Source organism: Mercenaria mercenaria, chromosome 2 (genome assembly GCF_021730395.1).
Source record: "Mercenaria mercenaria strain notata chromosome 2, MADL_Memer_1, whole genome shotgun sequence".
Taxonomy (NCBI): Eukaryota; Metazoa; Mollusca; class Bivalvia; order Venerida; family Veneridae; genus Mercenaria; species Mercenaria mercenaria.
The window spans coordinates 87,094,697-87,105,960 of record NC_069362.1 but is presented as its reverse complement, the minus strand read 5'-3'; the positions used below and the strand labels follow the sequence as shown (position 1 = coordinate 87,105,960).

The window sequence follows — 11,264 nt, the reverse complement described above, 5'->3', positions numbered from 1 at the left end:
GTTGTTTCCATCTAGGTATAAAATACACAGACGTGTGAAGGCCAAAGATTATGTACTTCATACCTACATGGAGGTGACAAAGCAGAAAATTATAACTTATTCTTTCTTTCTGATTTGATTGATCCAATTGTATGCTGCATATTGAAAATCGTCGACTTCCATGAGCAACATCCAGTAGAACGGAAGTAACCTGGTATCACAATAAGGCATTTGTAAACAATCCTAGCCTAAAGAGCTTTGTGAATACTGGAATGATCAATATTTTCATATGAAATGAAATGCAAAAGTTGTATCATCAAAGGAAATGCATTGTGACTGTAAATACCAGTCGTAATGATAACTGATATCATTTACTGCCATTTCTAGAGTATAAAATATAAGACCGCTATAATAATACTTGTAATCTTCTTTCCTTGTAATAAAGTGCTCTGTAAGTAATACACTGTCTATATGAAGAACCAAATAAAGAAGAAGCAAAGCAATCAAATTCTATTTATTACATCTTTAACCACCTTAACAACAAGAAAAAAGGCTTCAAATAAGTTCAGCAAATTTGTTATAAGGCCTCTGTGGGCAGCCAACACTGCCAAAACAGCGATATAAAAACAAGTTAAATTCCTGCATGGTTAATATACATGATTTTGAAACAACATAGGTTATCATTTGAATTGATGCAGATTGAAACAGAGCTAGGTATGACTTGGTTCAATTTAGTACTGTGTCAGCTAAAAATAAGACCTGTTGGAACAAAGCGATGCTTAAACTAGGGCTGTCATTGATTGGGTCTTGGGCATATCAACGATACCGATATATCAGAAGACAAATATCGACGATACATCGATATATCGATTATTAAGTTAGATTAACAACCTATTTGTCCACATGCATACTATATACCTTCCTGTAAATGCTATTTTTAGTTCTATTGCCTACTTTTCATATTACTGTTTGACTGAGTTGTATTTGTATTTATGAAATAAAAGAAATAAACAAAAATTAATAAAATCTTTCATTTTTACTTTACATGTTTCTTTTTTGCATTTATCCAAATTGACAACTTTGTGAACTTAATTGTTTTTGAGAGTCTGAGTGTTTATCTGGATAGTTTTTTTTCTCTCTGTAAAATATCGATTTTTGAAAATGGGAATCGATAATCGATTGACAAAAAAATATCGTTGATACATCGATATTGTTTCTATCGATGACAGCCCTAGCTTAAACTTGATTAGTTTGATGCAGTGTTCTACAATCCCATGCATGATGAAACAAAGCAAAGAAATTCCTCAGTTTCAGAGAATGATAGTTAATTTAATGCAGGTTGAAACAAAGCAATGCATGAATTTGACTGTATGCCAATATTTTACTCCACAGTTTTATAGTTAACAATATTTATGAATGACTAAAAAGAAGTAAACTCCAAGAAAAAGCCTACCATATTAATCTATATTGCAAACAAGTTTCTGATATTTACCACACTATTAAAGCAGTTCTGCATGTTGGGATCAATTTTTTTCTACAATGTTATAGAATTTGATTAAACCCTGATTTTTCAAAACTTCAAATCATACTTAGAAAATTCAGCAAATAAAAAAGATAGGGTCATGAGCTCAATTTTTTGCTAGACTGATTTGAAATTTGAAAATTTTTAATCTCTTACGAGTTTTCATAATGGGAGTCTATGGGAAAATCACTATTTTGATAACATTTTCTCGAATAGAATTTATTCCATTGTGCAGATTTTACAGTTACAGAATGTCAATCTTAGTTAGCTTTTCAATCGTGCTTGTCTAAATATGGTCATCATATAATGTTCATACATGTCTACAAGTTGTGCATCTGCAAAGACTTAGAGTAAACAGTCCCCTAACCTTACAATGACAATATATACTTTAAAGGAAGTAACTTGGTGATTCTTTTACTGAAATTTATTCCAGTCAGTGGAAAGTATGAGTTGTTGAAAGTATTAGCTGGTACTTAAAGTCTGTACAGGCAGCATACTAATAACATGATAAAATGAAATCTTGGAATATGATGCATCACAATTCTTTTTTTCCATGAAGAATACCAGTAACTTGTATCACTTAGTGTAATGAGAGGAAAAGTTCTGTCCTTCATGACAATATGTTTTAGCTTGTCATCTCTGTTCCTTCAGCTGAAGCGCTTGTTTATTAAGAAAGTCTGTCCAATGCCAGCCTACATACATCAGTAAAAGTCCTGAGCCAAGTCCAAATAATACCTTAATTCCTTCAGGCACAGTAGGCAGTAATGCTTTGGATGTACCCCACAAAAGAACCGAGCCAAAATTGAACACAGCAGATCCAAACACACTGTAAATTACCTTCCATTGAGTACTTGCTGCCTGTAGAAAATTCCGTCTATATAGGTATATGCCAAAACCAATGTGGGCATTAAACCAGAGAGCATCTGCTGCTATGACAGTTCTGCTGCCAAATACCCTGAAATAAATATTACAGTAAAATTGTTATAATGTTACATATATACAATACTGGTATCTTTACAAAACAAATAAATATTCTGCCCCCTCTTCAAAAGTAATTATAAAGAGTAAGTAGTTAAAACCTTAACTATTGTCAAATAAATTTTATTTCTATCATAATGGACAAATAACAGATTCAAGTCTTTAGTAATATCATGTAAAATATACTCTTAAGTCAAAAGAATATACTAAGCATGACACTTATTACAACTTAGTCTATTTTAGAACCTGGTCAACATCAAAAGTCATACTAATAGCTTTTAGCCGACAGATGGGATTAGGCAAAGGATGACATGATTGAAACTGTGATGTGTATGTACTCTAAATGTGAACAGAATTTCTAGTTTCAGGCCCCTCTGACCATGACCTACTGACCCCAAAACAATAGGGGTCATCTACTAGATAAGCATGCAAACAAGTTAAAAGGTTCTTGGTCAAGTGGTTCTCAAGTTGTCGGAAGCAATACAGTCTGCCGAAAGACCGACCGACATACCGACGTAACTTACAGGTGCAAAGCAATATACCCGTGCTTCTTTAAAGTGGAGCATAACTATTTTTTGCTTTGAAAAAAGACTATGCTTTTGACTGTAACAAGTTGTTGTTTGTTGTTTTTTTTATTTTCATTGACAAGAGGAATCTCATATATAAATGTTTTCTTATCTGCTTAACAGGTTCTTTACAGCAGATGTTTCTTCTTTATTTTTTAATCCATTATAAGCCATTCAAATGGGAAAAAATCGAACTATATTTGTTTTTGTTTATTAAAAAAAGAAAGAAAACAAATACATCAAAAATGAAAGCCATAAATAATTTGTATTGATAATAATGGAGCTTTTTCACCCCCAGACACCCCAAAACACATAAAAAACAATAATTATCCTATTGTTTAGTAATAATAACATATTTTGAAGTTACTAGCAGGTAGAATTTCATGAAACTTGAAATAAACATGAACCAATATACTGTGATGATGCCCGTCAAGTTTTTTTTTTCTTATTATTATTTTGTGATCTTTAAACTAGCTCAAGGGAAACAATCCAAAAAAAGCTAAACTGTAAAGGAGTTCCAGTTATTTCCCTTTCATTTGATACTAATGACATCCAGGCCACACCAAGAGGCAACAGAGAATAAACAAGAACGACATTTTTACAGACTATATCCAAGGGAAACAAACGAATCCATACGTAATTTACATATTAAAGTTGGCTTTACCGCCAAATTACCAGTTTTCAAACCCCTAAGGAATTTGGGGAAATTACTTATAAAATTTAATGAATTTTACAGGTCACGATAAAATTGTAACCAAGTAAAGTGCATGATGACTTTTTTGGACATTTTAAATTAATGAATTATTTAATAAAGCAATACATCTTTAGAAATAAATAACACGTTTCAAACACATGTATTTTCAACATTACATATAGTTACACAGATTCAATAACCTGTTTTCAAACCATCTGCAAAAATGCATGTAATTTAAATAATTGTTCAATGATGTTAGAGCCATTTAAGTCTTTTAATTCAGATAAAGATAAAATATAGTCTCCTCTTTGTAAATACCATTCTCAGTATTCATATTGATTAACGGATCTCTAGCCAGCCCTGTACGGGTTGTCTAGAGGTCCAGTAACTGGACCTCTAGACTCCGGGTCTATAGGTCCGGTTACCAGACCCCTAGCTATATATATATATATACTGCCTTAAATTAACAATAATAATAGGAAATGGCTAAGGCTCTGGTAACTGGACTCTAGACAACCCCTACAGGGCTGGCTAGAGGTCCGGTAATCAGTATGAATACTGAGAACGGTATTTAAAAAGAGGAGACTATATTTTATCTTTAAAACCGCGAGATGATTTCAAATGTTCGCTTTTGTATTTATCTGATTGTAGGCCTTTTATATACACAGTAATTGACAGGAAACAAGTAGAATCTATTTATAATGCTTTGATCCCGAAAAAAAAACAATCACAAATCCAATAAATAATAAATAAAATTTATACCCCGTAATCGGGAACTTTTATAAAAAAAATTCTTGTTTTTCTCGGGACTGATCAATTTAAATAATAAAATTAATCTTTCTTTAGTATTTAAAACAGAGCTTAAAGGTTATGCTCATGAATTGTTGAATTTTTTTTACTGCTTGAGGAAATAAATAACAGTGACTACCGGAATCTGCTGTTAAAATTTCATATTCAATAGATATGCCTCGAACCTGAGTGAGATTTATTACACATATATTTAAAATGTTTACAAAAAAAAAACAATTAATAACGACAACTTTATGACAAGAAATCATAACTTTTACCAGCAGTTACCTTATACACTAGGAATACAGTACATAATAGTATACAGTATATATATATTGATTACCGGACCTCTAGACTCCAGGTCTAGAGGTCCAGTTACCAGACCCCTAGCCACTTTCTTAATAATAACAAGTTTGTTTCAGTGTATTTCCTTGAACGAATCTATTCCAAAGGGTAATTTAACTGTAATAACATGTCTTCAATACATTTTTTAAATAAATCATAGATATCCAATTAATATTTTAGGTGTCTTGCGGTGTTTTGAGTTGCCTTGGGGTGAAAAGACCTTCTGCCTATTGTTTGTCAGCGCAAGAAATATTCTGATCCTTGACCAGGTCTTGAGCCCGGTATCCCTCACTTACTGAGCAAGTGTTCTACCAACATATCTTACTGACTGCCTTGTATATATTCTTGCCTTCGTACCGTGAGAAGTATGTTTATGTCCAATAAAGACGATATGTTACGAACATTTTCAGTACGAATCAGGAATTTGTCTCCCTTGTTTAAAGCCAATTAGTGATATGAATTTTATATTTTAAACAATATCAGCTTACTCTATAAATCTTCTTGGATTCATTATATTAACAGCAAAACATTCATAGCTTATACAGCCTGCAATAGGGATAATCAGATCCAAAAATCTACTTTTAACTGCCTTTTTCTCATCAAATTTCGTCTGCACATCCCGACTCTCCATTTTTGACGTTAAAGTATTCGGAAACTGTCGGATTTTATCAGTATACTCACATAAATAGAGAATTATGTCAGCAGTCAAAAATTTACAGCCAATATTTCTTTAGTTTTCATCTCAATCTGAAGGTTTTCTTCTCAGGGACTCAACCATGCCGCGTAAACGTCGACAAGATTCTTCAGAAGTGAGCTGTTTAGTGAAATATTTGATGTTTGGATTCAATGTTTTGTTTTGGGTGAGTTTATTATAGAACAGCTGATTTCTTTGTTAAAGAAGCATAATGTTATGAAAGTAGTCACTGCCTGTGCGGTTTGGAAATTTGCAAAAAAAGCTGATTCACATTTTACAGAAAGGGTGTCCTGAGTGATATTTGTAGACGTTTTTGTGGAGAGGGCTAAGATGTTTCTAGCCTTACTCATTTGGCTTATCAGGACTTATTTTATGATCTGATATTTTATAGTTGTCATCCCTCTAAGCGGCAGTAAGCCTTACGTATATACCCGTGTCTGCATTTTACTGTTAGGAAAACAAAGACAGTAAAATATCCAAAAAAGTCATAATATACTGGTCAGACTAGTTGAACTAATCGGACGCATACAGTTCGTTTTATATTGTGACAGTCATTAACAGTTACTGTAACTGTGCAGTGGCTGCAAATGTCAGAATTAAAAAGCAGGCACTTAGCAACAGTAAGCTTGTCTACTGCTCAGACTTACTTGCTCTAATAAAGAATTAAAAAGCAGGCACTTAGCGACAGTAAGCTTGTCTACTGCTCAGACTTACTTGCTCTAATAAATTAGACATTAATATTCAGGGGTAGCGCTGTCAGTTGCCAATGCTGGCGCCAAATGCACGGATTTACAAATTCTGGCGCTAATTTGGATCAGTTTGCGAATGTTCCTGGCAACAAGAAAGCAAAGATCGGGCTGAGACATTTTTTCCCAATTTGAAAATTTTCAATCGGCGTGTAAAAAGCCGATAATTTTATCGAGTGCAGACGTAACCTTCTTCAACATGATCTTATGCATCAATCAAATGTTACTTCTTGATTTTAAGCTCACCTGAGCCAAAGGCTCATGGTGAGCTTTTGTGACCGCTTAATGTCTGTCATCCATCGTGTGTCGTGCGTCGTGTGTTGTCCGTCCGTCAACATTTTCTAAAAAAATCTTCTTCTTGAAAACCACTGGGCAGAATAACACCAAACTTCACAGGAATGATTCTTGGGTGGTCCCCTTTCAAAATTGTTCAAAGAATTTAATTCCATGCAGAACTCTGGTTGCCATGCCAACTGAAAGGAAAAAGTTTAAAAATCTTCTTGTCCAAAACCACAAGGCGTAGAGCCTTGATATTTGGTATGTGACATCATCTTATGGTCCTCTATCAAGATTGTTCAAATTATGCCCCAGGAGTGAAAAGAGGCCCCGCCCTGGGGGTCACAAGTTTTACATAGACTTACAAAAACTTTAAAAATCTTCTTGCCTGAAAATGTAAGGCCTAGGCTTTTGGTATTAAGTATGTTGCCTTTCCTAGTGTTTCTCTACCAAATTTGTTCAAATTATGTCCGTAGGGTGAAAAGAGGCCCTGCCCTGGGGGTACCAAGTTTAACACAGACTTATATAGGAAAAAAATAAAGATCTTCTTGTCTGAAAGTTCAAGGCGTAGGCCTTCGATATTTGGTATGTAGCATTGCCTTGTGGTCCTCTACCAAAATTGTTCAAATAATGCCCCTCGGGTGAAAAGAGGCCCTGCCCAGTGGGGGTCTCAAGTTTTACATAGACTTATATAGGAAAAAAACTTTTAAAAATCTTCTTGCCTGAAATTGCAAGGCCTAGGCTTTTGGTATTAAGTACATTGCCTTTCCTCGTGTTTCTCTACCAAATTTGTTCAAATTATGTCCCTAGGGTGAAAATAGGCCCTGCCCTGGGGTACCAAGTTTAACATAGACTTATATAGGAAAAAAATAAAGATCTTATCTGAAAGTTCAAGGCCTAGGCCTTTGATATTTGGTATGTAGCATTGCCTTGTGGATCTCTAACAAGTTTTTTTCAAATTATGCCCCTGGGGTGAAAAGAGGCCCCACCCTGGAGGTCTCTTGTTATAATTATGAGTTATATCTATAGGAAAAAATACTTCAAAAATTATCAGATCATATTTCCTAGACTTTTTGATTATAATTACCTGATGACCCCAAACGATTAGGGATCACTTGACCTTCTTTCTTGTTTTTCAAGATTCACCCTTGAAATTTGGATGACATTAACAGTTTTGCACACCGATTTTAAAACTGAATTTCAGTTACCATGAATATATAATCAGTATACCAGCTGTAGGAGGGAATCTATTTCTCTTGATATTTGAAATAATATAATGAAACAAATCATAATGATTTTTAGCTCGACTATTCATAGAATAGTGAGCTATTGCACTCGCCCATGCGTCGGCGTCCGCGTCCGCGTCCCGATTTTGGTTAAGGTTTTGTATGTAAGCTGGTAACTCAGTAACCACTTGTGGGAATGGATTGAAACTTCACACACTTATTCACTGTGACAAACTGACTTACATTGCACAGGTTCCATAACTCTATTTTGCTTTTTTACAAAATTATGCCCCTTTTTCGACTTAGAAATTTTTGGTTAAGGTTTTGTATGTAAGCTGGTAACTCAGTAACCACTTGTGGGAATGGATTGAAACTTCACACAATTATTCACTGTGATGAACTGATCTACATTGCACAGGTTCCATAACTCTATTTTGCTTTTTTACAAAATTATGCCCCTTTTTCGACTTAGAAATTTTTGGTTAAGGTTTTGTATGTAAGCTGGTATCTCAGTACTTACTAATGGGAATGGATTGAAACTTCACATACTTGTTCACTATCATGATCTGACATGCACTAAGCAAGTCCCATAACTCTACTTTCTTTTTTTTCAAAATTATGCCCCTTTTTCGACTTAGCAGTTTTTGGTTAAATTTTTGTATGTAATCTGATATCTCAGTATCCACTAATTGGAATGGATTGAAACTTCACACACTTGTTCACTGTCATGATCTAACATGCACTGTGAAGGTCCCATAACTCTACTTGGCATTTTTACAAAATTATGCCCCTTTGACTTAGCAGTTTTTTGTTAAGTTTTTTGTATGTAAGCTGGTATCTCAGTATCCACAAATTGGAAAGGATTGAAACTTCACACACTTGTTCACTGTCATGATATGACATGCAGTACAGAGGTTCAATACCTCTACTTTGCATTTTACAAAATTATGCCCCTTTTTCAACTTTTGTATTCATTCAATTGACAAGGCTGTTGAATAGTCGAGCGTTGCTGTCCTCCGACAGCTCTTGTTTTTATTTTTATTATATATTTTTTTTCATTACATAATGTATACTAAAGATGTTACACAGACTGTTTTAGCTCACTAAAGGTTCAGGGTGAGCTATTATTATAGGCAGATACTCCAATCTGACTAAAGTACTCAATCTTCCTAAATGTTAGATCTGATGGCAGCCCATTCAAATTCATCTTTCTGTATACTGCTATTAGATATATGTGAGTTTTACATGGAAGTCACAAGACTTGTTCTTTATTCTTGCTTCTTCCTTCAAAAACAAAGATCTTTTAAATATGTAGGATTTAGGCGTATGATTTTTTTTTTTTGTTGAATAAGGTGTTACTAAGAATTATTGATAAAGGAAGATGATTTGATTTACTGGCTTGAAAGGCCTCAGAGTAATTTTTCTCTTGCAGTTTTATAGGTCAGATTCTTGTAAAATATTTTTCAGTAAAAATACATCTGAATCATCGTGAAATACCCACTGGTGTTTTATTCTACTATTCTACACAGATTTAGGTGGAGTAGTAGGAAGAGACACCATTGAACTAATATCAGTAGTGTAGAAAAATAGTTTTCCTTTCAGAGTCAGGAAACATGTCCAGACTAGTGAAATTTGGGAGACTTTTGCCAAGTTAAATGTTTCAGTGTGTTTTTCTGTATAATTTGATCAGTTTTGTCTGCTTTTCCCTCATCACTCTTGCCTATTTTATGCACTGCTCAAAGTAAAAAATAAATGGTAAAACCAATTGATTTTGATATCAAATACCACATTGACAGCACAACAACTGCATGAACTTTCAAGGAGTAGCCTCTTTTATTAACATGACTAGCAGACTTTCATATAAAAACTAAAGGCTTCATATCTTTTTAATCTTTTTCTTTGCCAATAATGGGTAAATGTTTTAGTTGTTAAGTTTAAATATGTAATGAATCTGATGAAAAAAGAAGTCAGTCACAAATAGTATACAGTATGGTTGTAACCTAACTAAAATATTAATGAGCAGTTTAAATGAGACACCATAAAGCTGTGTAACAATCTTGGAATGGACAAAATTGGCATTCTTTATGAACACTCAAAACAATGACAAGATGAATGTAACACATGTTTCAGAAATTTGATGCATCATTGAGGTTATCTTAAAATTATTATCTGAAGAACAAAGAAATTATCAAGATGTCGTAAAGGATACAAGTCTTATGAATTGTCTGCATGTAAAACCTGAATATAACAATGTACATTTAACATTTTTAAAGTCTTTACAGTAACAAGCAACCTTTTAAACATATAGTATTGGCAGTCACTAACAATCTTAATGTTACAGCTGTATAAAGTCTTTCAAGTCACTAACAACCTACATGTTACAGCTGCATAAAGTCTTGGCAGTCACAATCTGATGTTACAGATGTATAAAGTCTTGGCAGTCACAGTCTATAATATTATGTTACAGATGTATAAAGTCTTGGCAGTCACAATCTAATGTTACAGATGTATAAGTCTTGGCAGTCACAATCTATATGTTACAGATGTATAAAGTCTTGGCAGTCACAATCTCATGTTACAGTTGTATAAAGTCTTGGCAGTCACAATCTCATGTTACAGCTGTATAAAGTCTTGGCAGTCACAATCTAATGTTACAGATGTATAAAGTCTTGGCAGTCACAATCTATATGTTACAGCTGTATAAAGTCTTGGCAGTCACAATCTATATGTTACAGATGTATACAGTCTCGGCAGTCCAAATCTATATGTTACAGCTGTATAAAGTCTCGGCAGTCACATTCTGCATGTTACAGCTGTATAAAGTCTTGGCAGTCACAATCTACATGTTACAGATGTATAAAGTCCTGGCAGTCACAATCTGCATGTTACAGCTGTATAAAGTCTTAGCAGTCCCAATCTACATGTTACAGCTGTATAAAGTCTTGGCAGTCATAATCTACATGTTACAGTTGTATAAAGTCTTGGCAGTTATAATCTAATGTTACAGCTGTATAATTTATAAAGTCTTGGCAGTCATAATCTACATGTTACAGCTGCATAAAGTCTTGGCAGTCATAATCTAATGTTACAGCTGTCTTGGCAGTCACAATCTAATGTTATAGCTGTATAAAGTCTTGGCAGACACAATCTAATGTTACAGCTGTATAAACTCTTGTCAGTCACAATCTACATGTTACAGCTGTATAAAGTCTTGGCAATCATATTCTGTATGTTACAGCTGTTTAAAGTCTTGGCAGTCACAATCTACATGTTACAGCTGTTTAAAGTCTTGGCAATCATATTCTATATGTTACAGCTGTTTAAAGTCTTGGCAGTCACAATCTATATGTTACAGCTGTTTAAAGTCTTGGCAGTCACAATCTACATGTTACAGCTGTATAAAGTCTTGGCAGTCATATTCTTTATGTTACAGCTGTTTAAAGTCTTGG

The 11,264-nt window shown here is 33.9% G+C and overlaps 2 protein-coding genes across 2 annotated transcripts in view; one reads left to right on the top strand and one right to left on the bottom strand.

The window, feature by feature from the left end:
- Positions 1–474: 474 nt before the first annotated feature.
- On the bottom strand, positions 475–5,512 carry LOC123564511 (uncharacterized). The gene is made up of 2 exons (XM_045358157.2): positions 5,362–5,512; positions 475–2,456 (listed from the first exon to the last, which is right to left on the bottom strand). The coding sequence occupies exons 1-2, from the start codon at positions 5,502–5,504 to the stop codon at positions 2,135–2,137; spliced, it is 465 nt and encodes a 154-aa protein (XP_045214092.1). The 5' UTR covers positions 5,505–5,512; the 3' UTR covers positions 475–2,134.
- A 31-nt stretch (positions 5,513–5,543) lies between these two features.
- Positions 5,544–11,264, top strand: part of LOC123564510 (tetraspanin-5-like) — a 39,616-nt gene continuing 33,895 nt past the window's right edge. The window contains exon 1 of the mRNA XM_045358156.2: positions 5,544–5,733. Coding sequence (XP_045214091.1) covers positions 5,650–5,733 — 84 coding nt within the window. The 5' untranslated portion in view covers positions 5,544–5,649. The remainder of the gene's footprint in view (positions 5,734–11,264) is intronic.